Source organism: Ochotona curzoniae, unplaced genomic scaffold (genome assembly GCF_017591425.1).
Source record: "Ochotona curzoniae isolate NIBS_2020 unplaced genomic scaffold, NIBS_Ocur_1.0 scaffold_1852, whole genome shotgun sequence".
In the NCBI taxonomy this organism is placed as follows: domain Eukaryota; kingdom Metazoa; phylum Chordata; class Mammalia; order Lagomorpha; family Ochotonidae; genus Ochotona; species Ochotona curzoniae.
In genome coordinates, this window is record NW_024467087.1 from 32,443,732 (window position 1) to 32,471,012 (window position 27,281).

At 39.4% G+C, this 27,281-nt stretch overlaps 1 protein-coding gene across 3 annotated transcripts in view; it reads left to right on the forward strand.

Annotated features, from left to right (window-relative positions):
- Positions 1–3,073: 3,073 nt before the first annotated feature.
- The window catches only part of MORC4 (MORC family CW-type zinc finger 4), a 60,593-nt gene continuing 36,385 nt past the window's right edge, over positions 3,074–27,281 (forward strand). For 2 of the 3 annotated variants that reach the window (XM_040999929.1, XM_040999931.1), the window contains exons 1-9: positions 3,074–3,413; positions 3,643–3,715; positions 9,464–9,596; positions 15,202–15,419; positions 16,175–16,322; positions 18,950–19,082; positions 19,400–19,528; positions 22,920–23,039; positions 25,169–25,269. In XM_040999929.1, the coding sequence (XP_040855863.1) occupies positions 3,312–3,413; positions 3,643–3,715; positions 9,464–9,596; positions 15,202–15,419; positions 16,175–16,322; positions 18,950–19,082; positions 19,400–19,528; positions 22,920–23,039; positions 25,169–25,269 (1,157 nt within the window). In that variant the 5' untranslated portion in view covers positions 3,074–3,311. The remainder of the gene's footprint in view (positions 3,414–3,642; positions 3,716–9,463; positions 9,597–15,201; positions 15,420–16,174; positions 16,323–18,949; positions 19,083–19,399; positions 19,529–22,919; positions 23,040–25,168; positions 25,270–27,281) is intronic. The other variant, XM_040999930.1, reaches the window with a different exon arrangement.

A 27,281-nucleotide genomic window follows, 5' to 3' on the forward strand; every position in this document is an offset into this window, starting at 1 on the left:
ACCACACACTCACACACACACACACACACACACACAGAGAGAGAGAGAGAGAGAGAGAGAGAGAGAGAGAGAGAGAGAGAGAGATTCCCTCTGATAGTTCAGGTCCTAAATAATGGCAAGCGTCAGGGCAGGTAGTCTCAGGGTACTGCAATTTAAAACAATAAGGAGATACTGTGATTTTTGTTTGTTTGCCTGTTTGTTTCATGTTTAAGACTGGCAAAGCATTAAAACATTGGGGCCATCTACTGTCATGAATATGGCAAATAACAGTGTTACTGGCAGGGGAAATCACTTTCATCTTACAGGATTTATTAAGATCAAACCATGTATAGTCTATTAGACACAGTAGTCTGACTTTTTGAAATTTATTCTGTAGAACTAATGTACCAGAAATTAATGACCTGTACAAGTGTGTGTCTGAGGCAGTGCTTTGTGTTATTAAGAGAAAGGGAAGACAAGCTGTTATATGTTTCTATGGATGTAGTTATAAGGTTGCTTCAAAAAGTTCACGGGAAAAATGAAACTGAAAGGTAACTAATTTTGGTGAAAAAAAATTGAAATCCATGCAAGCATTTTTCACAACATGCATTTGCTATGAACTTTTCCAAGATTCTTCATAAACATTTGTGTATATGTAATCACATATATGTACATATATGTGCATACATTTACTCTTGCTTTTCTAGTTAAAAAGTTTCAAATTATGCAACATGTTTTAACCTCTTGTCTTACAGTCATTTTTGCACGTCAATAAACATTCATCTGGAGGTTATTGTCCAGAATATAGAAGAAACCACTAAAAAGCAAAAACAAAACAAACAAACAAAAAAAACAACTTCATTTAAAAATGAGAAAAAAAGGAACTGACATTTTGATGCAGGGAGTTAATCTGCCACCTGCAACACCAGTATCCCATATAAGCAGCAGCAGATGGCCCAAGCATTTGGTCCCTGAAACCTTCATGGGAGACCTAGATGGAATTCGAGGCTCCTGGCTTTGGCCTGACTCATCTTTAGCCATTGTGGCCATTTAGGGAATGAACCAGTGGACTCTTTCTTTCTCTCTAACTTGGCCTTTCAAATAAATAAGCTTTAAAAAAAAGTAGGCAAAAAAATTTAATAAACATTTCTTAGGAGAAGATTAAACAAAAGGCTAACAGGCATATTTTAAGAAAACCATTTGATAGATTGAAACTACAGTGAGACACCCCCTCACTTAACTTTAGAATGAGTATCACTGAAAAGAAATGATCGTAAATAGATGTGCTTGTGGAGAAAAAGAAACCCTTACACATTGTTGATGGGACTGAAAATGAGCATGATCATTTGTGGAAAACAGAATGAAGGGACCTCAAAAAATTAAAAACAGACTACCTTATGATCCAGCAATCACACTCCTTACAGATATAGCCAAAGGAAATGAAATCAATCTGCCAAAGGATGTCTGTATTCCTACGTTAATTGTGACACTATCAGCAAAAACCAAGACTTGCAATCACTCTAACTACCCAACAACAGATGAATGGTCTGTTCAGCCCTAAGTGGGAATGAAATCCTATCCCTTGTGACGCAGACAGACTTGGATGACATAATGAATAAGTCAAATACAGAAAGCCAAACAACGTATGACCTCATGTCATATGCTTTGGAATCTGGAAAACACTGATTTTCTAGAAGTAGAGAGTAGAATAGAGCTTACCAAAGGCTGGGGATGGGATGGAGTGGGGGAGGGGAGGATGGGAGAAGGTACCAATGATGTTCTATTGCACAGGTGAGTCACCATAACTTAATAAGACACTGTAAATGTGGGTACTTCAAGAACTTTGTGGCAAATGGAATAAAAACTAAGTTTATTTTCATGTAAAAGATTTTGATATTCATGAATCCAAGAATCTTCAACAAGTTTGTGGTAATTGCATAATGTGAAAAACTAAGACAAGCTGACCTTTTAATTGCATTTTATACAAACTCTTTGCAGTACCCTCATGTTTCAAACAGCTGGAAGAGAGCTTTTAAGATTTTTTTTATTCAAATGGCAGAGTTACAGAGAAAAGGAGAGGGAGCTTGCATCTACTGGTTCACTCCGCAAATAACTACAACAGCTGGAGCTGAGCTGAACCAAAGCCAGGAGCCTGCAGTTTCTTCCAGCTCTTCTAAGTGGGTGCAGGGCCCAAGGATTTGCACCATCCTCTGCTACTTTCCCAGGCCACAAGCAGGGAGCTGGATGGGAAGTGGAGCAGACTGCCAGTGCCCCTGTAGAATGCAGGCGCCTGAAAGGGAAGATTAGCCTACTTCCACGTGGTGGCAAGCAGAGAGGTGATTTTTTTTGTTTTGTTTTGCTTCCTTTAATGCTTTCATCAAAAGCAAATGATAAACACAGGAGGCAGATGATGGATGTACTAAAGACCTTGATTTTAGTAATACACAATGCATACATGTACGCAAATATCTCATTGTACTCCACACATGTGTAGAACCATAAGGTGTTAGATGAACAATTAAATACTCATCTAACACATGGGTTTAAGAACTGAATAGTGTTTTCTTTTGTGGCTACTCCATAACTTAAATTTCCTATTTGGCAGTATGATATGCAAATGAATCTGCTTCTTTTATAAACATGCTCCCAGCAGGCTTGCAAGGCAGTGTAGGTAGTTTGCCAACTGCATTCCAGAAAGTTCTGGATGCCTCTAGATACATTTGTGGTTGAGTAATCCGAACCCTTTCCCCATCGCTTATGCCTGCTATCTCCTCAGATAGCAAAACTGTAGTCCTCAGAACTTGAAAGACTTGTCTTATCCTGCCCCGTTAGTCATGCAGCCTAAGCGGGACTCAGAAATGCCATACACCCTCTCCCTCTTCTGGCCTCATTCCCGCCCCTCCCCACGCGCCCGCCGCAAAGCCCCCCCCCCCCCCCCAGCACTCCCCACCACCACCACCACCCCGCGCGCTTTCCCGCTCGGCGGCCTGGCCTATGGCAAACGGCAAGAATTAATTAGGGGCGGGGATCAAGGAGCGGCTGTCAGGAGGTCGCCATATTTCTGTACGGCCCTGGGGCGGCCCCGGCCAGTGCTCGGGTCGGGAGAGGTGCTGACAGGGCGGGGCCGCCGCTCGCCGCCGCCGGCCTCCCCCCCTCCCGCCAGAGACAGGTGGCTGGAGCGCGCCCCGCCTCCGCCAGCTGCGGGTGGGAGCGAGGGAGGGCCAGTCTCAGACGGCCGCCGCTTGCTGCGAGCGGGAGTGAGCTAGCGCTGCTCCGGGACGGCCGGGCGAGGAGTCCGCCGGCAACCAGCTAGTACCGTGGCGGCCAAAAAAATGCTCCTGTCCCGAGGGGCCTCCGCGGGCCCTGGAGCTCCCGGTGGCGGGCTGGCTCGGCCGGGCAGCGCCCCGCAGGCCTTGGGGATCCGCCTGAGCACGGTAGGTCGGGGTGTGTGTGTGTGTGTGTGTGTGTGTGTGTGTGTGTGTGTGTGTGTGTGTGTGTGTGTGTGTGTGTGTGTGTGTGTGTGTGTGGCGGAATGGCGGGGGGGAGTTCCCCGAAGGGCGAAGGCGCGCGCGTCCTCCGGGGGTCCCGGGGCTGCGGGGCGCGCGTGGGGAGGGCTCGGCGGGCCGAGGCCTCACGCGGGACGGGACCTTCTCTCGCCCCCAGATGAGCCCCCGCTACCTACAGAGCAACTCCAGCAGCCACACGCGACCCTTCAGTGCCATCGCAGAGCTGCTAGGTGAGTGGCGAGGGTGAAGCCGGCCGCAGTGGCCAGAGGCAGGGGTGCCAGCGTGGTGCTGCGAACGCTAGAGCAAGGCGCCGAGCACACGCGGGGTGGGCCGGCATTGGAGTGGGGGCCTGGGGACCCGCCCCAGCTCCCTCAGACGCCCGGAGCAGCAGGGCTCTCGCCGGGGAACGAGATGCAGCGACCCAAACCAATGCAAGCTAGGTGTGTTTTAAAAGTTAGGATTCCCGGGTGTTTTGTTGTTGTTGCTGTTGTTATTGATTTTTGGGTTTTGTTTGTTTGTTTTTCTTTCTGGCTTGGGATGTTCCGGGCACTGCAGGATAGCTTAGTCTGTAGGCAGGAGGAGGAGATCTGTTAAAATATCGCCTCCTGAGGCCGCTGGGCTCCATAGGGGTGGCGATGGATGCCAAATTACGCGTCCGTCCGTTGTAGAGGAGCAGGTAGAGACATGGGGAAGGTTCCACAGAGCGCAGTGCTTGAACTTTTCAAGACAAGAAAGTCTAGGAATGATGGGACATCTCTAAAGAGATGACACGAGTGCATTTGGCTCCTTGCAACTGCAAAGGGCCTGCTCTGTGGTCCACGAGCGCCCTCACACCGCTGGAATGAACACAGAGAACTTCACCTCTCCCTCCCTTCGAGTTTGGCTTTTAAAGCTTGACCCCTCAAAGCCGGCTTTAGCAGCGATGTGTTGTGTAGTGTGTATGGAAAGCAAGGCAGAAAAGCAACACTACACAAAATGTAACTGACTGCAGAGCTCATTATAAATACTTCAGAAATGGACCCAAGGAAGGTATTCATGGGGCAAGGTGAAACAGAACAAAAGCCTAAAAATGGTTTCAAAGTTCCCCAAAGGCGTCCCAGGTGCTGCTTAAGAAGGCACTTGGACCTTGGCATCAGAGCTATCCTGGTGAAGAAGTTGGTGGGCAACTGGAGGAGATAAAGTCAAAAGAATTACTTGGAAGGTGCTGAAAACTTGGAGGATTCGTTTGACTGTAGTGCCCATGGCGTGACGATATTGTATGCTTTTGGTGCTAGCTGCTGTAATTAGAAAAGGGCAGGGGGAAAAGTGACACTGGTGACTTTGGAAACTCAGAAAACAGAGACTAATAGCTCCACTGCACCTCTGCAGAATGAGCCCAAACTCATGTGCTTAGAACTTAGGAAAAAAGACCAAAAAAAAAAAAAAGTTTAACAATGTACTGAGAAATAGAAAGGTGTTGTGCCTGCGCAGTTAGACCTCACCAAACCCGTTTACCTGTGCAGTGCTGTGCATATTGTACAGGTGATTAAAGGAGTTGTGAATTTGAAGTTTTGACTTGTGCATGATTTTCATTGTAAGGACTAACAGAAAGATCCTAGGCCTAAGCAAAACACTTCCAGTCTTGAGTTGTGAGTCCATCTCTATATTTCAGACGTACACACGCATGCAGGCAACCTTATGTACAGACACAAATGTTAAAACTGAATCACAGCTGTTGGTGGGTAAACAAAGTGTTAACTGGTGAGCTAGAGCCTTCGTTTTGTATTTTCCTTCAACATTTTTGCATTAATCTTCTCGTGAATTATTCATTTGATAAATATTTATCGAGCGCCCACTGCACACAGGCCACAGTGCTAGGTACAAAAATGAATACAACATAGATCGACTGTTACAGTAAGGGAGATAAAACATGTACAGAAGTCGGTGCTTTATGTAACAACCAAGTGGAAAATGGTCAATGAAGATACATCCACATGCTGTGGGAGTTCAAGGGGAAGAACTATGTCTTTCAGTATACCAGGAAGAGGAGGGTGAGGGAAGCCTTTCTGGAAGAGGGGATATGTGAGCTCTGAGACTTGAAGGATTGGGACATGTGCGTATGAGGGGGGCACACAGGCCTTAGGAACACTGAATTTAATCGGAACATGGGTTTCACAAATTAAAAAGGAAAATCTACCTGTCTTCGAAGGGTTACAAAAAATTTTCACAAGTGCCTTTTCACTTTACCATTGCAGAGAAAACTATTTTTCTACCCTGTAAATAAGGAAGCAGAGGTTCGGAGAGTTTAAGTGACTTTTCCAAAGCTATATATGTATTAAGTGTCAAATCCAGGGCTCAAATGTTGGTGTTTTTTTACTCCAAGTAGCAGTAGGAACTGAGATTAGAAAGGTGAACTCGGACCAGAATGTGACTAGGAAGCTGTGGTATTTGGCTCTTTATTATTGGGAAGTTTTCTGAGCAAGGGAATGTCATGGTCAGAACTTCAGGAGAATTAATCTTGCAGCTGTGGGTAAGGCGAATTGAAGAGAGATGTGGATTGCAAAGGCTAGTTAGGTTTGATCACAATAGCTCATTTGAGAAGAAATAAGCCCTGTAAAGCTAAGACAATGACAGAAGGAAAAGCTAACACATGAAAGAAAGAGCCTGGTGATGTGTAGGACAGCGGAGAGGAAAGAATTAAAACAAACAAACAAAAAAGCTTTTACATTTCAAACTTGTGGTCATTCGAATGTTCACACACACACCACCTGAAAGCCATGTCTCATTCACCCTCTAGTATTTCTTGAGAGGCTGTTACCGAGTAATTTCTCAATTGCCTTCTAGGTTCTGTTGAGGTATGAAGCTTCAGTCACAATGGTGTGTAGAAAGACAAGAGTTGGGAATCCATCTTACCCTCTAACTTGGTTTCTACATGGGGACCAGCACAATAGAGCAAGGTAGAGGGTAAAAGAGATTCCCGCAGGAATCCTGTGCTCTTGCTTAAGTGGTGAGTCAGAGGAATTTAGAGAAAATCTTTCCTCTAAGGAATAGGTGTGGTCCAGGTTTGGGACAGATAAAACTTGCCAGGATCTGGTAGCACATGGGATAGTGCACCCTGTTTAAGGGGAATGAAAACTCCAGAATCCAGTAGTGTAGGTGCTAGTCTAATCTAGGGGGGAGGTGGCAGGAGAGGAGTAAGGGTTCTCTTGTTGTTCTACATGTTTCTAGGCAGCTTGAGCTGGCCTGGGGGGAGAGGATAGATTTCCTGGGATATGGTAGCACATGTTACTTGCTGGCAACTTTTGGGAGAGTTAAGCAGCAAGAAGTAGGATTGAAACTAGTCACCAGATTGGTGCCTTATTGTAAATTCATTGTTGAGGTCAACTTCATTATTATTGTAATTTCATTTGTTGAGGCTAGGTGAAAAACCATGTAAAATTAATAGTATGTGCAAAGTGCTGCTTGCCACTGCCTGCCAAACAGCATGCTCCCTGCCTCTCCAGCTGATATCTCCCTGCTTCTTTGCCTGACCCTGGCCTCCCTGTGCCTCCTCTTTGGTACTCCATGAACTTCCAGCCAAGGAGATAAAATATCTAGCTGCTCCTGGAATGTGTCTTGTAACTCTTGAAGTGCCTCTGTTAAATTTGCTTATTGTATTCCTATAAAAAATTCATGTATCAAAGTTTGGGTAAAAGTTGCAATAAAGAGGAAATGTTACAAGTGATTTTTCAGGAGGGCTACATGCTTATTTGTTGAATATACTGTTGTATACATGTGTAACTAGAATTGATATGTTTTTTAATTGTTCATGGTCATGAAGCCTTGGAAAAAAGTTCTTCTGTGTCCAAAGTTGTCAATGTATAAATGAAGTCCTGTTGATAGACAAGTGTTGTGTCCTCAGTGGCTTTGGCTGTCTATCAGTAGGAATGACTATGAAGTGCCAACACAGCTCAGGGTCTGCTTGCCAAGTGAAGTGTCTGAAAACAGGTGTGTGTGGCTATACCGTGCTAAATCCTTCCATCATTCAAGGGGAAAATACTGCATCTTACAAAGTAACGACATGTATTTCTGATAAAGCCACCACTGCATGGTATATAATTGTAACTCACGCCAAAAGTTAACCCACTTATCTCACCACCATATATGGGGCTTAGGCCTCAATAGGTCATTAAAGATTGACTGTGTAAGGTTTCTTTACCTTCCTTATGGGGCTATATGTGAAGCCATACTGCTCCCAAGACTTGCAGGTTACAGTCAGTCGCAGTTATGTCAGTGACTTTGGCAATTCTTTTGTGGCTCTTAAAAATTAGTCCATCTTGTTTGATTTGATGGGCATTCCACACATCCATGTGATTTAACTGATACTGTTAATGGTAAAATGGATGGCAGCACATGTAATGTTTCTCTCGATTGTAAAGAAAATTCCCAGTGGAAAACTCATCTCAGCCATATAGAATAAGTGATACAATTTAAGATGCCATGGAAAGGAAGGGAAGTAGAAGCTGAAGTCTCTTGCTTAAAGAGCCAGTAAAGACAGGAATAATTATGAAACATATTTGTCAGTTTGTGTTGCTGTTGTTAGGAATGTAGCTATACTTATGACTTTGGAGTATTTTTAAATATGATTGATTGATTTGTAAGGCATGAGTGACAGAGAGAGGAAAAACGTCTTAAACCCACTGGTCTGTTTCCCAAATGGTTACAACAGTGCTGGGCCAGACTGAGATCAGGAACCAGGAACTCCATTCAGATATCCTATGTGGGTGTAGGGATCCAAGTACCTGAGTCAGTCTCCTGCTGCTTTCCCATGCACAGCAGTGAGGAGCTTGATTGGAAGTGAAACAGACAGGACTCCAACCAATGCTCTGATATGGGATTCCAGTATCACAAGTGATAGTCCAGCTTGCTGTACCACAGGCCAGTCCCAACTTTGGTGTCGTAAATAATTAACATATTGTATAGATGTAACTCAGGAGGAGTCATGTAAACTTTTCATATTTTTAAACTTTAATTCTATGGTCTACATTTCATCAGGGGAAGACAGCTTCATCTTTATTATTTAACATTAATCAGAAGTATTCCTCTGTAAGCATGCTAACTACCATCCCTGGGATTTAGGTAGGTCGTTGAATGTTTTGATATTTAACATCCAACTCTTTCACTGTCTCTTAGGCTGTAAACAGGTATGGTGATGATATCTTTGTTAATTAAAAGGAAGTGATGTAAAGAAAAAGTCTTAAACTGTAATGTGTGTAACATGAACTTTTTAGGGGTTTACTTTTTATTTGAAAGGCAGAATTATAGAAAGAGGGAGGGGGACGAAAGAGGGAGGAGGCGAGAGAGAGAGAATATGAATCTTTAATCTGCTGGTTCATTCCACAGAATGAATCAATGGCTGGGGCTGGTGCAGGCTGAAACCAGCAGCCAGGAGCTTCTTGTGCGTCTCCCTTAGGGCTACAGAGGCCAAAGCACTTAGGCTGTCTTTTACTGCTTTTCCCAGTTCATTAGCTGGCAGCTAAAGGAATGTAAGTTGGAGCAGCTGGGTCTTGAATGGGTGCCCATACGCAATACTGGCATCTCAGGAGGCAGCTTGTGACGATGAGGGCCCTATGAATCTTTTTACCAAAAACACTGCCTCTGCCTTTCTTTTGAGCTGCTATTTACTGTATGTGTTCACAATGAAGTTGCTTAACAGACAAAAAGTGACAAAGTGGGAGCAGAATGCTTTGTATCTAGGAATAGTGATCCATCGCATAGATCCTGAAAGGAAAGGTGATTATATGAAATTTAGAAATCTGCTTCATAACCACATCTGCCATCATGCATGTTGTCCTTTGTAGCTCAGTAAATACATGACTGTTAATATTCCCTGCTCACCATCTGGAACATACCCGTGAGGGGAATAAAAGATAGTTTCCATGTCTTGGGACACAGGACAAAAGATTTTGGTCAAATGTTTGAAAGTGGGATCTAATATCACAGATTTCTACCTTTTGCAGATAATGCTGTAGATCCAGATGTATCGGCCAGGACGGTGTTTATAGATGTTGAGGAGGTCAAGGATAAACCTTGTTTAACCTTTACTGATGATGGATGTGGCATGACACCTCTTAGACTGCACCGAATGCTGAGGTAAAAAATGTTTTCATTCTCTTTATCTTATTTTGGTTTTATGAAATACATTCAAGATGTTGCATTGTTCTGTCTCTTAGTCTTTCAACAGAGTATTTAAGTGCCTCTTGGGTGCCAGGGCACTGGTTCTGCTACAGCTGCTGCTTCTGTCCTCACAGAGCTGACAGTCTAGGCTGGCCATGCAGAGAGTTATGCAAATAATTTTAAGAAAACGTGATCCAGGTAACGATAGGAAAGCACAGGATATGTTGAGATGAGTCAGTAGGGAATCCAAACTGACCATATAGGTTAGGCAGATGCCCCAGGATGGAATATCGATTAAGCGGACATCTACAGGAGAGTAGAATTTAATGAGATAGAAGTGCAGGAAACAAGGAAGGAAAGTTCTTGGGAAAAAGAACTGCAAATGTGAAGACCTGGAAAACTTAATTTTTCTGAGACTTCCAGTTTACAGATAACACAGCTCCTTTATCAGATTCAACCACATCGACCATTGCAGTTGGGGCAATTTTGAATTAGAAACACGAAGATGCTTGTGTTTGCTTATTCAAACCCTGTGAAAGCAAGATAGAAGGCATTCACACATATGATTTAAGTTGCCAGGCTAGGGAATTCTCTTTGCTGACTGTGAAGCTGGTGCTAGTTTTCTGTTGCCATTCTTCAGTTCCCTTAATTACTTTAAAAGTCGAGACTCTTAAGTCTGTATTTCATTATCTTCACATATCATTCAGTGGAAGATGAGTGTTTCCTCCACTGTTTCCTTCTCTCTTCTTTTTTCAGTGATGCTGTTGATTTCCCTTCCTGTGGCTTCCTGAGCTAGAATGTGAGAAATACTAGTAACAATGGCAGGGAGTTGTGGGGGAGGCTCAGAATTATAAAAATGGTAAGCAGTTGCAGGTGGTTGTAGTTGTCCCTGCTCATAAGAAGTCTCTTGGATTAGTCCAATAAACAAAGTGAGGTTTAGGCAAAGAAAGTGGTTATGTTTCATTTTCAGCAGTCTGTATTCCTTGTGTTTCATACCCTTCTAATTACATGAATGTTTAGGAAAAGCCTTTATAAGTGAGACAAGAATATGCTCACGTATGTTGGTAGAGTTAGAGAGCTGGCCCTTTCCATAACTTACAGCATCAGCAGTTTTTATCTCTTGAGGCTCATAGATGAGATGGAATCAAAATATTTATATGTACAATTCTGTATGTACCAGTCCCCTGCCCTTACACCCCAAATCCTTTGTTTTCTTATATCCACCTTATCCCAGTGACAGGGGAATCAAATAGCCCAGAAAATCTGATATCCTTCCATTTTTGTTTGTAGAACTGTATCCGTGAAACCAGGTTCTAGTTATAAGAGGGAGGAGGAGCAAGATTTCAAAATAATTGCAACCATTTTTGTTCTAGACTGATTCTTTTATTCATTCAACAAATTCCTAATGAGCACCTATAGGCATGGCATCTGAAAAGAAATGATGAACCGGACAGCCATGACACTCGTTCTTAAAGGACTGACAGTTCAGTGATTAAGATATCAGTTGACTAACAATGTAACTCAACAGGCTGTTCTACCAAGGGATAAATGCCATAATGGAAAAAATACAGTTTCTTTGAGAGCATGTAACAGAGGGAGCTAATCTAGTTTTGGGAATGACATACAAATGGCAATGTGAAGGATGAGTATCATCAATTCAAAATTGTATTCCCCATGAAGTTAAACAGGCAGAAATTTCTTAAACTATAGATTTTTCCTCTGTGGTGCCAAATAATATTAACTAATTTGAGCTGGATCCTTGTTTAAAAATTAATTTTAGTTAAAGTTTTAATGAATGTGTTATTAACGTACTATATTTACAATTTTATGATTGGATCTTCAACAAATTTGAATCAGCCAAAAGATCCCATTTATTTACGCAACATACTTTAGTTTGATCCTAACTTAGGGTTCTGCTTCCTGTACTCTGTTTACATAATTGAATTTAGAGGTAGCTTTGAAAATTATTTTTCAGTATGTTTTCTGTTTTACATTTAAAGACACATTACTTTTATAGTTTGAAAAATGGGAGTGATTATGCAAAATTATTAAGCTCACAAAATACTGTTTGACCTGACTTATAACATTCATTGTTATCCTGTTTACATTTTACAACACTTTATGCTGCTCCTCTTTTTCTCAGGCTGATAAAATAGTTGTGTAACTGCAGCAATGGTTACTTCCATCAACATTGATTCAAATGAAGATCAAATTTTTTTAAAAGGCATATTGTTAAATTCCTTTAAAGTCCACAGTTCTGTTTAGCTGCTGATGGTAGTATGTGAATCTACTGGGTTATATATTCAGCTGCCTTTTTAAGCAGGTGGAAAACTTCTTTCAAAGGTCAGGGATTAAAACAAATTCAGCGCAACAGATTGAAGCCATTTGTTACTCCTGCTCAGAGGTGCATTTCTTAGTAAGTCTTGTTGTTCTGTGGTAGGGGTGGGGAACTTTCATACTGCCATTGCAATATTTATAACATGATTTTTAATCAATACAAAATTGTCAGCTTAAGAATGCGCCTGATATATAGATTTATTGAATTTAAGTCCCGTTGCACAGGCTGACTTTGGCAAGTCCAGACCAAATGATTTCATTGGCCTTGTGTGGCCCTTGGGTCAGAAGTTCCCCACACCTGTTCTACAGCCAGATAATAACAGTATGCTTAACAGTCTTTGATTCCTTTATATGATGTATTACATCACCAATATATGTAGGTAACAACAGTGCTTATCGTGTATAAAAAGGCCTCAAAAAGTTAATGGAATGCATATTATGAAAAAGTTATGCATGTGTTTGAAATATTTTTGTGTCACAATAAATTTATATTTTAATTTTCCACAAACTATCTGAAGTACCCTTGTATGTCCATGGGATTTTGATAAGGCTGGTTTCATTGAATCAGAGTTCAAATTAATTCCCCTCTCTGGATTCTAGACTTTTGACATTTTAAGGTTCTCATGAACATGCTGTTTTGTTCTTGCATTCTGCTCGAAGAGCTGGTATCCAAGCCCCCTAGATGTGTAAACACACCATCTCTTACGTGACAGAATAGAACACAACTGCCTTAGCAAAAGAGAGAGCACCTGTCTAAGCCAAGATGGCTCTGTGGAAAATTATTAAGCTGTTATCAAACTATATTAAATTCCTTCTTGTAATTGTATTATGTGCTAAGGGCTTTTATATTAGGTAGTGTTTGAAGGTATGTAGCATCCATTTTGCAGATCTACAGTTAAATACAGTATCTAGCATGGGAACTTGATGGGAAAAAAAGAGCACATGGGAAGAGTTAAGTAAAATGTAACTGAAAAATGTCCATAGCTTCCAGCTTCTCATTATTTTGATTCCTTTTTATCCTGGTTCTGGCCTTGCCCCACACTAGTCTTTTCAACTTTTTGTAATCATTTGGTCTCCCCCATCTAAGTAACACAATGATGCTTTATATTCTTAGAAAGGAAAAAGGAGGTGATAGGTGACAAAAAAGGCCTAGGAATTAAGGAGGTAGTATATTATTCTGGTTTTCTTAACTTTTCCTTGACTATCTAATCGAAGTGTTTGTGGTATTAGAGAAAATTTGCATATAATTTGACTAAACAAATTTATTTTGCAGGGTGGGTAAGATTAAGAACAGTCCTGAGTTTTTGGATGTGATATTAAATCTGAAGTGCAGGTAGAGATCAGCACATGACAATTCTCACAATAACTTGTAGAGTTAGTTTAACATTAAATTTTGAGGACCCAGCACAGTAGCATAGTGCCTAAAGTCCTCACCTTGCACATGCTGGGATCCCATATGGGTGTCAGTTCGTGTCCCAGCAGCCCTGCTTCCCGTCCATCTCCCTGCTTGAGGCCTGGGAAAGCAGTTGAAGACGGCCCAAAGCCTTGGGACCCTGCAACTGCGTGGGAGACCCATAAGTGCTCCGGCTCCTGGCTTCAGATCGGTTCAGCTCCAGCCATTGCAGCCACTTGGGGAGTGAATCAATGGACATAAGATATTTCTCTCTGTCTCTCCTCCACTCTGTATATCTGACTTTCCAATAAAAATAAAGAAATATTTAAAAATTAAACTTTGAATACTACTTTATAATGAATATCTTTTACATGTGATATAGAATTTAAGTGTTAAATAATATTCCGATGTTTTTCAACCAGTTCTTACATAAGAAGAATGGCAGTGCCTGAATCTTGAACTTACCAATGTATAGCACTCAATGACAGCACAAGAACTCAATGTTCTTTTAGTTTTTTCAAAGGTCTACTGCCCTTGAAATTTCCTTTCTCTGTTGTTGGATTTATTTGCAGACTGAACAAAGCTCCTGTAAAGAAAACTAGAAGGATATAATGGGTATGATTGTATAACACTGAGATAGAAAAATCAAAAGGCAATTCCCTTTCTTATGAGCTAAGCATGAAATCACAACCTTTCAGAAGTGAAAATAGAAGTAGTCCTCTCTGTTCAAGACAGTGAGAGCCAAGGCCGTGATGCTTGATAGTGGCATATAGTCTTTTGTTGTTGATATTGGAAAAGCATCTAATCTGTAGTGTATGAAATCCTTCCATAGCTTGTTAACCAAGTGTGTGAGAATTTGGTCTCTTTTTGTTAGCACTTTATATCTCCAATGTTTAACACAGCACATGTCGTATACCAGCTGCTTGATAAATATTTATTGAATGAATAATAGTGTACAACCTTGTAAAATTAGTCACTCTGAAGAGAGACAGTCCCTACAATTGGTTTTATTTGTGGTGAGGGAAGATAGAAGATGATCGTTTTCTAGATTTCTTACCTTAAATTTTTAATTAGGTTCTCTTATTTTGGTTTGTATTTTTATGGGAAATGTAAGAAAGCGGAAAGTTCTGATTCTCAGATTAATGTACTCCTAAGGAGCTACAGAGTTTGTTGAGGTGACTTTGATGAAAGGCCCTTAATAGAACAAGAGAGACTGTATACTGCAGCTGTTTGCTGCTCTTCAGAGGCAGAACTACCTATTTTTATCTCTTGGCCACATTTCAGTGAACTGTCCCGGCAGATGGGGCAGAGGGTAAGAATTGGAAGGGTCATCTTTTGGGTGGAGAGTTGAATTCGTCAAGATACATGATCTCTGATGTTCATATTTCCAGAAGATGAGGAAATGCCTCGTCTATTAGCCTGACCAGTCCTACTGTCTGATACTTTGGCTACTCTCTCTAGGTAACTACCCTTTTCATTTTATACTAAGATTATTTCTAGAAATCAGAGCCATTTATTCTAGATGAGAAAGGCAACTGGCCAAGGCTTTCTCTAGTTCTGTTGCCCAGTGAAAGGGGGCCTTCTTAATCTTTATCCAAATGTAATTTTAATGTTGTGAGACTACTGTATAAGTACACACAAACCACACAGGAAAGTCTGACCCATAACCCCATAATAATTTCATATGTTTTTACCTTAGTAGTTTCTGACCAGAAATACCAAAAGGAAACAAAAAAGAGGACCTTTACCAGCGTTCTTTATCTGTAAGCCCAAACATTCTGCCTGTCACCTACCTATCTTAGATTGCTTTTTACCTCTCTAATTTATTTTTTTTTCTTTGTGCAATTACAGCTTTGGCTTTACGGATAAAGTAATAAAGAAGAGTCATCGTCCCATCGGGGTCTTTGGTAATGGTTTCAAGTCAGGTTCCATGCGGCTAGGAAAGGATGTTCTGGTCTTCAGCAAGAATGGAAGTACTCTCACTGTCGGACTGCTCTCACAGACCTATCTGGAACGGGTCCAGGCTCAAGCAGTTATTGTACCAATTGTTCCATTCAACCAGCAAAACAATATCCTTTCTGAATGTGGAGAATGTTGCTTAAAATGAGTCTCGTTTAAATACTTTGAAGGGGACTGCTTACTTCAGAGTAAAATCAGCTATCATTTGGTATTTCGTATTTTGAATATGTCATAATTTTTAAAGACATATTCAGATGTGTTCCAATCGACTGAAATTTTCCTCTATTAAATACTTACAAAGTAAATAGATCTTTGACAAAAACTTAGAAATGCCTTTTCTATATAGAACTTTTTATTGTTCAATATGTGTTTAACTCATCGTAAATTTCCCAGGGCACCCCTGTTTTCCCCCCCCCCTTTTGGGGTAGCTACATTTGTTTTCATCTTCCTAAAATCACCATATTTATCAGCTTATGTCATAACAGAATATCTCATTTCCTTGTATCTGGACCAGCTGTGATTTCTGTGAGACACCAAAGTTATTTGATGGGGCAATTATAGCAGTAAAGTTTGAGTCATTGCTTCCCAAGAGTTTAAAAGTTTAAACTTTGATCTTTTGCGTGAATATCAGACTGTGACTGCCTTTGTTGATATAATACCTTCGAAACTATAATCTGTAGAAATATCTGATTTGGGTATGGTCTCTATCACTTTTACTCATTTCCTTCCATTCATTCTTTTGTAGCAGTAATGCCTGTGCTTTATGTCCATATTTTTGCCTAAACATGCAACTCAAAAGGCAGATCTTCCATCTTGATAGCATCCTCTTAAAATATTAATTTTCTTTGACTGTGTTTGGTTTTACAAAGAATGATTATTACTGAGGATTCCTTGCCCAGTTTAGAAGCCATCTTGAACTATTCGATTTTCAACAGTGAAAAGGACTTGCTGGCCCAGTTTGATGCAATCCCAGGCAAAAAAGGCACTCGTGTTCTCATTTGGAACATGCGCAGGTATTGTATTCCAGAGGTGATGTATTCTAATGAGCAAAGGTGGTGTGATGAATCACATTTTCATAGATCTTTTGGAGGAAGAAAAGTAGATAAATTTTTAACACAAATGCCTATCTCCTTATATACTTCTCTGTAACTTTCTGCTAGAACTGGAGGTCTGTTTTGACCCAGTAGTTCTTGTTGGTGAAATGTTCAAGGTGAAGACATGCATATCCTGAGGCTATTGCCATAAATAAACAAGAAAGTTTATCATTGTCCAGGAACCACAGGATCCTTTATAAATGTGTATTTCACATTCATGGGCATTGTTTTGAGGTTGGTGAATGATAGTTGTTTTGCGTATTTGATAGTGGACATGAAGTATGACAGAAAAAGAAATGAGAATAACAAAGCACAACCACCATCTTCAAAAAGTAGACTTCCGCATTAGGGTTTTTTGAGTGACTATTAGAAGTAGAGAAATCTTTGAAGCAGATGCATTTTAACTATAATGAGGTTAGTTTAAGATCGTGTCTTTAGAATTAATAAAGCAATATTCTGTGATCTACCATTTGTTTAATCTTGACTTGTCAGATGGAATACATTTAAAAGTGTATTAAATTCTAAACATGAAAACCTAAAACCTTTAATTTGAACTAAAAGTGTTACTGGTATGTTTGCTTATTTATATATTTATTCTTCCTTTTCTCCTTAGGTCAAGTATTTTGTCTCATTTCTTACCAGGATGAATCTTAGATTAAAAAAAACAATGCTAGTTTATATGTGTACTTACAAATAAAAAGAAAGCAGTAAGACAGGCTTAAGCATTCATAATTTAAATAGTTTTTCCCTGTGCCCTACTAGGAAAACATTGAATATTTTAATTTGTATTACATATGAGGAATTTCTAGTGCTTTATACACATTGAGTTTTATACACATACATGTTTTTACTGCGTATGTGATTTCTCAGTTATATGGTCCTAAATGTTCTATAAATAAATGGTTACATAGTCAAGTAAGTTTGAGAAAAGCCGCCTTAAACAAAGCTTACCACATTGCTTTACTCAGGAACTTCTTGGAGGATTTCAGAGGCCAATGTGCCTTTAGATACACAAATATATTTTTAAAAGCAACCTTTCCCAATTTTAAAAAGTAATCTCCAGGCCTCTTTTCCTTGGATGTGGAAAGGGGGAAGGAGGGAGGTCCTGTAACTGTATGCATTATGGTAGAGTGAGGTAGTGTGGATCTAGCTTATCCTAAAAGTCCAGAATAGATGGTGAGTTTCATGGGCTTCACACAGACTACATGCCACAGTGACTGTGGTCCAGTTCTATAAAAGGAGAGATCTTCAATACAGCAGCTGTGAGTTTGACGTCTGCAGGTTGAAGGAGAAATCACTAGAAGATCTTGAGGTGACTCTGAGGGCTAAGAATTTTTCTCAATTGTATTTGATAAACATACACACACCTGCCTATGTATTATTTAAGAGTGTCTTGAGGGGCTATTGTTCCACAGAACAAATTTTAGTAACCTTTGTTCCAATTTGCGGATTTTCTTCATGACATATCATTTGTTCAATTTTTTTTTTTCTAGGAACAAAAGTGAATCTTATGTTTTTTTTTTTTCTCTATGGCAGTGATTAGTGATTTATTCCAGGATCTTGGAATTAACCAAAGCTAAGTGATTGAGAAAGATTAAGGGAAGAGGTGTCTTTGTGAAAGAAATATTGACACTATTGTATTTAATTGATAAGTACATAAATGGTATTTAGAAGCATAGTAAATATATACTATTCTTTAAAAAAAACCCAAGATTTGTTTTTTCAATCGAGTTAACAGAAAAGGGGAGAGATAGAGAGAAAGAGAGAGAAGAGCTTTCATTTGCTGGTTCACTCCCCACGTGGCTACACCAGCAAGTGCTGGGTTATGCTGAAACCAGGAGCCAGAAAATCCATCTGGATGTCCCATTTGGTGGCAGTGGTCCAAGTACTCTGGCCATCCACAGTTACCTTTCTAGGCATGGTGGCAGGTAGCTGGATTTGAAATGGAGCAGCCAGGACTCGAACAGGTACTCTGATACAGGATGCCAGTGTTGCAGGTAACAGCTTAATTTTTCACCACAAAGCCAGAACCAATATATGGCATTTATCTAACAATCTTCCCCCCCCCCCGCCACCTCTGAAAAAAAAAGTTAAATCTTGGCATCTCATTAATCCTTATATTATTGCTGAAATTTGTACAAGTAGGCTTTGGTTCATCCTTTCAATCAATTAGGGAAAGTGGTATTAAATGACTTCTCCAGTAATACCCAGAAAGTTACGATCTATTTTAAGATCCTACTTTGGGAGATAGCTGACGTCCATCTGATTTATCAGATCACATTGCACATTCCTTTTCTTTTTATTTCCTTGTGAAGTTGGCATCACTGCCTTTATGAAGCATAGGAGATTTGTTTAGATTGGAAATATCCCTCAATATTGTGCGATCTTTAAACCATTTGGTTGGCTGTTCCTTTGCGCTGTTGGTCAGTAAAAGATACAGGTACCCGAGTTTTGACTCATATAATTCCTTTTCTGTTGGGTTCCTAGTGCATTTTTGTCCTTTGGAGCCAGTTTTTGTTAGCTTGGTACTTGTCTCTTTTACCCAGAAATAAAGATGGGAAGTCTGAGTTGGACTTTGATACAGATCAGTATGATATCCTGGTATCAGACTTTGACGCAGAAGAGAAAGAGACTGGTGATGTTGCCTCTGAGCTGCCAGAAACAGAGTATTCTTTACGGGTGAGTAAGACTGAGGTTTCTGCGCCAATTGGAGGTAAGATCTACAACATGAAAATCTTACAGAACAAGCTCTGGTTTTAGTTATGTAAAGATGGCAAGTTTTTCACCCTGTACTAGAATTCTTTTTCACTGTCTCCATTGAAATAGTTCAGCCAGTTTGGTCAGCAGTATTTTAATGTGCTAGTTGATGTAGTATAACAAGGTATAGAAACAAGGTATCTTTGCCCAGAATATGTTTCAGTTGCTGGCTGTGTATTATGGGGAAGTTAATAGAATGGGAAATGCCACATAATAACTTGCCTTTCACTGTTCCATAGGCATTTTGTGGTGTTCTGTATATGAAACCACGAATGAAAATTTTTCTACGTCAAAAGAAGGTGACTACACAGTTGATTGCCAAGAGCCTGGCCAATGTAGGATATGACATATATAAGCCTACCTTCACAGTATCCTTACAACAATATGTACCTGACTTTTTCGTTGCATGATTCAGTTTCCAGATTGGCACAGAATTAAAAAAAACTTCCTTTTCTCATGAAAATTATGTGTGTTATAGTACAAATTGTGTGAGTGTACTCAAAGTATTTTTGTCAAAGGTTCAGTTATTTAGTGGAAAGGCCGAGTTACAGAGATTCATCTACTTACTAGTTCACTCCCCAGATAGACCAGGCTGAAGCCAGGAGCCAGGAGGTTCATCTGAGTCTTCCACATCAGTGTCAAGGGCCCAAGTGGTTGGGCTATCTTTTACTGCTTTATCCATTAGCAGGGAGCTGGATTGGAAGTGGAGCAGTTGGGATATGAACCAGTACTCATATGAGATGCTGACATCCCAGGCAGCAGCTTTACGTGTTATGCCACAAAATCAGCTACAGAAAGTATTTCTTAAATGCCAGTCTGTGCACTAGTTTTTATGAGAAATCACATGGAAACTTTTAGAATAACAAAGGCTTGAGATTTTGTAGATCTTGGTTCAGTGGATCTTGAAACATTTATATCAGTTTTTAAAATTATATTTATTCAAGAGGCAGAGAGAGAGAGAGATCAAGAGAAAGTTTTGTAATCTGCTAGTTAACTGCTCAAATGCCTGAGATGTCCTGGGTGGGAAGAGGTTGCAGCCTGGAGCCAGGAATTCAACTCAGGCTTCCCATGTGGATGGCAGGGACCCAATTGCTTGAGCCATTACAACTTCTTCTCAGAGTATGCAGTGGCAGGAAGCTGGAATTGGAGCTGTTGGCAGGAATCAAAATCCAATCCAGAACACAAGTAACTTAACCAGCATCCTAAGCATTAGATGAAATTCCTGACTCTGAAATCTTTTTAAATAAAGCTGATTCCAATGAACAATTGGGTTTGAAACTGCCTGCAATAAGAAGTAATTCGTATCATGTGTTTGTACTGGAACTTTGTGGTCTATGACATTGACGTAAACAAAAGGTTGACTACAACTTGTTAATCTTTTGGATATGAGAATGCTGCTTCTTGTAACATGTCATTGATGGCAGTTGGGAAAGTGGGAATTTAAGGTTGTATTTTAGGGTGAAAGGAATCTTTAGCTGGCTTGACACGAATTTCCTGATACCTCTTCTAAAGGCAGCCACATAGAGGAGCAGAAACTTCTTTTCATATACCCTACCGCACCCATTGCCTTAGAAGAAGGTTTCAGATATTAAAGAAAAATGACAAGATGAACTGTGGAAATTATTTGCATCTTTGTTGGCATTTAGAGCAAAATACACAATTATTAAAAGACTGAAAGTGTACAGTTATGAAGACTTACTCCTCCCATTTATTTTCTAGTAATTTTTGACTCAAGGATATTTGCTTTATCTACATCTATAAAGCTCTATTTACTTTATCAAAGGCATTATCTAACTTCTTTATCTTTTATTCCCTGATTGCTAATTAGAAATTGCCATGCTATAATTTTTAAGTGTTGTCACATGACCAAGTCAGTTTTCTCCTTTTGGTAATACATACTTTGTCTACTAAGAAGCATATTTAGAAAAGCTCTTAACAGACCTAATTTACCAAAGCCAAAGCTAGCATTATTAACATCTTGTAGGTCAATTAATTATAAAATCATCTAACATAGTGTAGGATCTGAGTGTTGTAGGTTTACCAGGCCCAGTTTAAAGCAGTACATTCCATCTACCATTTTAGGATACACTACTTTTTCCTTCTGTGGTTTCTGTCAGCACAGCTTGCATACATGCATTCCGTATGTACCTCAACTCTTCTCAGCACCCTTTCTGATTAAACCAATTACTTTCCAATTTTAGAACCTGGGCTAAATGGAATCACTGTAGCCATGAGTAAAGGAAACTACTAAGGTTTCATCAAGGTCACTGAAGTACAAAATTATTGATATTGAAATTTATCCCTCAATTATCAAAAGCTTCTCTTCCTTCTGCTTTTTCTTCTTCTAATTCAGGAAGCTTCCTACTCCAACTGACCCTTTAATTTACAGTTTTAAAAGTGTACAATACAAAGAAAATATTTCAGTCTTTATTTTAGCAATTTTAGTTTTATGGTGTATGATGTTGGTTTTTCTTTGGGGAAATTTTGTCTTGTCTTGGTTTCAAAATTGGAACAGTTTTATTTGAAGTTGAGCTTCTGAAACCCAGAACATAACCAACTGTGGGTGGGCAATGTCTGGCCTGTGGGCTGTATAAGGCCGGCAAAATCTTTTGGTCTGGCCCTGCCAAGGCAACAACAGACAGGACTCAAAATTCAATAAATCAGTAACGGGCTAATTTTCAAGTTGATTGATACTGTAAATATCCAGATGGCCCTTGGCAGAAAAAAAGGTTCCCCACCCCTGAATTACATGCTCTGAGCCAAAAATCACATATGTGTGTGTGTGTGTGTGTGTGTATGTATATTTGTATCGTACTTGAACTATTTGTCATGCTGTTTATTCAAGTAGCTTGTCATTTGGAAGGAACAATGAAGATCATTTTTTAAAAATAAGTAGCAGAAGTTTTCATTCAACTCGGGTTGACATTAAGATTTCATACTGTTTTAATGAAAAGTCTGTTTATTGGTTTCCATTTTATCTTTCTTACTCTCTTGGTTTTTGAATAGTACTCTTTATACTCCTAAATTAACAATTAAATATTTAATCATTAGTTCGTTTAATTTTAAATACCCAAATTCATTAACTTCTCTGTAAAACTTATAAACACAAGACTGGTTGCTGTCCTTTAGGTTTCATAGGAATTTTTGTCCTTGGTTTTGCTTTAACTGTGTTTCATGTGGTTAGCACAAATTAACTTATTGCCTATACGTGTACAGATTTCTATTATATCATTTACAGGCTTATCAAATCCTGTGAGCTCTATCAACAAACTGAGTAATTAACAGCAGTCATAAGAAATGGTTTGTTGTTACTTAGGGATTTTGGAATCATTAATGATATTTTGTTATTTTTTACAGTCTTTTCTATGCTGATGACATATATTACAATACAGATGATAATACTTTTTATTATATTGTGAGCATTTATTGATGTTCTCAAGTATATTCAAGGACATAATTTGAAGAGTGACAGAATAGACCACATGGGGTACTAACATTTATTTAATTAGTCTCATATTGCCAAATATTTAAATTATGTTTTTTCAGCTACTATACCTAATAAGGGAAAAACATCTCTAACTAATAATAAACCTTTGTGAACATCCCTGACTTTCCATGGGATAAATTCCTGAAAATACGATTACATGGACAGAGATGAAGTATATTTTTTGAATGCCCTGTAGAAAGGTTTGATGTTTCTTATACTTTAATGTCTGCTGAGCTCCCGGGTGTTTGTCTCCTTAATGATTTTCTTCTCAGAATAAGCAAGTGAGAATCACTTTTGGGTTCTCCTGCAAGAATAGTAACCAGTTTGGAATAATGATGTATCACAACAATCGACTCATAAAGTGCTTTGAAAAGGTGGGATGCCAGGTGAAGGTGAGTATTAATGTTTCTTTATTATATGGGACTAAAAAGAGTAGGAAGAGAGAATTATACATATAAATAAATAAATATGTACACACACACACACGAAGGGGATAGATTACTAGTGGTTTTTTTTTTTTTAATCTCATATCATACTTATTAAATCCTGATTCTAGAAGTCTGTCTTATCAGGGAGCTATCTTGCATCGAAAAACTATCTACCTTTCATTCTTTGCAGGTGTTAATAAACCCAGGAATTTAACTGAGTACATTTTCTAGGTACCTATTAATAGGAGATAGAATTAAAACAGTAGCAACTTCACCTTGTGTTATGGCTTTATAAGTGTCTAAAGTGTTTCTTTTCATTTTCTTAGGAAATCCATAAAGCATAATTGTAAAGCACATAAAAATTGGTGATTGAAGACCCAATATTTGGGTCCTGGATTTTCTATTTCTAAGCTGTGCCCTTGGAGAAATCTTTTAATTTCCCTGAGGCTCAATTCCTTTACCTAGAAAATGAAAACAACAATATTTCCTGTATTACCTATACTATGACTTGTAGAGATTGAGAGATTGAAATAAGATAAATTATGTGAAAATAATTTGTAAATAAAACTATGCAAATATTGACAAGATCTTTAATGACAATTTGATGTTGTGATTTCCACTAGTATTCCTATCATTTCTGTTTCACAGATAAGATGCTAAAGCACAAAGAATGGCCAGCTGCTTTATATAGTGTGTAGGAAGATAAGTTTTATGAGTATAAGGCCCAGGAGAGCTAATTTTCAGCCTGTTTTGTTTTCTTTCTTGACATATGATCTATAAGTAATTTATGCTTGTATGACATTTCAATTATATCATGATGTGGTTCCTTTCATTAAAGAAAAAAAAATATTTTAAATCCTAAAGCCTGCTGCATCAACTTATAACTAAAAGTTGCTGGAAGTCTGACTCTTTTTAGTTACCTGTATATGTAGAAAAACTGTTTATTTTCATAGATACGATATGATATTACACAGCATTCTTATTTTTTTCAGATAAAGTTTCAGTTCCTAGAATGGTAGTATAAACCTTCATTTTTAATACTTTAAAAATTTTTAATACTTTAAAAATTTTTTTAAATGAGCTATAGAAAGAGATACCTGAATGTATTTATGGGACAAGAGAGAGCACGCTGGAGAGCTAGCTTCCTCTCCTTCACTGTACAAATTCCCATAACAGCTGAACTGAAGTTGAGTCCTATACTGGGGGCCAGGAACTCAATCCAAGTTTTGTACCTGAATGACAGAATGGTCGAATTCCAATTATTTGATTTATCACTGCTACCTTCCAGGATCTGCATTATTAGCAAGAAGCTGGAGTCAGGAGTCAGAGGCACGTGTCGAACCCAGGGACTCCACATGGGACATGGGTGTCTTTACCGTTATAGTGGCCAAAGACCTGCCCAGAAAAGTGTAAATCTTTATTCAAATAAAATCCTTATAAAATACTTATTTGTTTCCATTTGCAAGGCAAAGTTACAGAGAGAGGAGAGACAGACAGACAGAGGTCTTCCATCTGCTGCAGTACTGGTCCCCAAATGGCTGCAGTATCCAGAGCTGGGCTGGTCCAAAGTCAAGAGCCAGGAGCTTCTTACAGGTCTCCCAAATGGGGCAGGGGCTCAAGGACTTGAACCATCCTCTGCTGCTTTCCCAGGCCATTAGCCTGGAGCTAGATTCTAAGGTGGAGCCATTGGCCCTTGAACCAGTGTGCTTATAGGATGCCAGTGCCTTAGGCAGAGGCTTCCCTGCTATGCCATAGTGCTAACCCCCTCAAGTAAAATCTTAAGACAATCCTGGAATATGAAGGAGACTTGAAAGTGGTAGCAGTGTGAGTAAAGTAGAAATGTCCATTAATCCCTTAAGAATCCACAGGCTCTATGGATCAGATTTTGAATGTCTTTGCCCTCAAATTTACTGGTTTTCAGTTCAAGGTAATATATGTAGTCTATTGAAATATATTGTGTTTCTCTAGATCTTAATGGCCTTTATTTGCCCATGAGCATTATGTAACCTTTCTCTTATTGTTTGGAATCTAAAGGAAATGCCTCCAGGCAGTCAACAATAATGTGAGTGTTGAAATTAATATTTTTTTCTAAGCCAACTCGTGGAGAAGGTGTAGGAGTAATTGGAGTCATTGAGTGCAATTTCCTAAAGCCTGCATACAACAAACAAGACTTTGAGTACACCAAGGAGTATCGGTGAGTCACTTCCAACCCAAGGTGCTTCTGATTGTTCAGATAGAATTGTGTTCTCTTAGATCCTCTAAAAGCATCTCTAAAAATGAGCCAGATTAAGTTAGTTTAGAATTACTTCAATTGTATTTGCCTAGATTAGAGAGAAAATTAGTTCTTTAAATTAAAGCTTGCTTGATATATGAAGTCCAACTGCTAACAGACTCTACTATTAGAAATAATAGAACATAAATCATTTGATAAAATATTTCTGGTAAAACAAAGAGCCTTGAAATTGATTTTAACAAAGGTGAGTGAGTCTCTTGAGTATGTAAAGGCAGTTTAAAGCAGTCTGCGGGTGGTTACAACATATTTTTCTTGATTTCAGTGAATAGATTCAGAGAAAAGCATTAGATCAACAAGAAACGTGGAACATATTTTTCTTGATTTCAGTGAATAGATTCAGAGAAAAGCATTAGATCAACAAGAAATGTGGACTTTCTTCAAAGTGTCTAGATCTAGTAGGGAAGAAAAAAGAGTTAAGAATCAGAGAGGAATGGACTGAGACTATCTAGAAGGGATATTTTCAGGAGATGAAAAAAGGCATTGTTACAACCAGGTCTGACATAATTTTAAGATTGTTGGAGAGGAGCAGGCTAATCATTTCTTTTTCCATTAAGTATTATGAGATCCTCTCTGTACACTTGCAAGGGATACATGGATGAAAAATTATGAAAGATACCAATGTAACAAATGTCTCAGAGCTCATTCTTTTTGTCTTGATTAAAAGGAATCATGAATTTCTGGTGATTACCTAAACAGTTAAGATTTATAAAATTCATGTGTTTGATGTTAAAAGTGATTTAGTCTCTGCTTGGGACGCTGTCATCCCATTTCTGGGTTCCTGATTTGAGTCCTGGCTACTTGTGAGCCAGCTTCTTACATATGAACACCCTGGGAGGCACCAGATGATGGATGACTCCTGTATCTGAGTCCTACCATGCTATCTGTGGTATCCAAATTGAATTCCAGTCTCCTGGCTTCAGCCTGGCTCAGCCTACATATTGTAGGCATTTGGAGGGTGAGGCAGCAGATGGAAGATTGCTCCTCCCTCCTTTCTCTCTGTCCCTCTTTCTTCTTCACTTTTTTATCTTCTTCTGTCTTTCCCTTCATACCTCTCTCCCTCCCGGTCCCCATCTGTCCCTTTCAAATAATAAATTATTTAGGATATTTCTATCTTTGTATCGTCTTTGCTACCTTATCATCCAACTATATACCTTTTACATTTCACAAACATTAGTTCCTTGTGTGTGTTCTTTTTTTCAACAGGCAGAGAGACAGGAAGGGAAACACAGATGGACAAAACAGAGAGAGCTCCTCATCTACTGGCTGACTCCCCAAATACCCACAAAGGCCAGCCTGGAGCCTATAATCAGGAACTCAGTTAAGCTCTTCCATATGGGTGCTATGGGCCCAGTTGCTTAAGTCATCAGTGCTGTCTCCTACAGTCTGCACTGGAGGAAACTGAAATTGGGAACTGGAGCTGGTACTCTAACTCAGGCACGCTCAACCAGTATTTTTTTTTAATAACAGAGTAGGTATTTTTTTTAAAGATTTATTTATTTATTGGAAAGTCAGATATACAGAGAGAAGGAGAGACAGAGAGGAAGATCTTCCGTCCGATGATTCACTCCCCAAGTGACCACAATGGCCGATGCTATGCCAATCCGAAGCCAGGATCCAGGGACTTCTTCCGATTATCCCACACGGGTGCAGGGTCCCAACTGCTTTCCCAGGCCACAAGCAGGGAGCTGTATGGGAAGTGGAACTGCCGGGATTAGAACCGGTGCCCATATGGGATCCTGGGGTGTTCAAGGTGAGGACTTCAGCCACTAGCCCATGGTGCCAGGCCCTCCCAGAGGTTTTGATGTCTGTGTTTATTATGATGAGTTTCAGGTGATTGTCTCTGAACAGAAATTTTCTATAGAGAGTACATTTATTTAAACATATAGAATTTCTGGCCTATTATCTGCTGTACA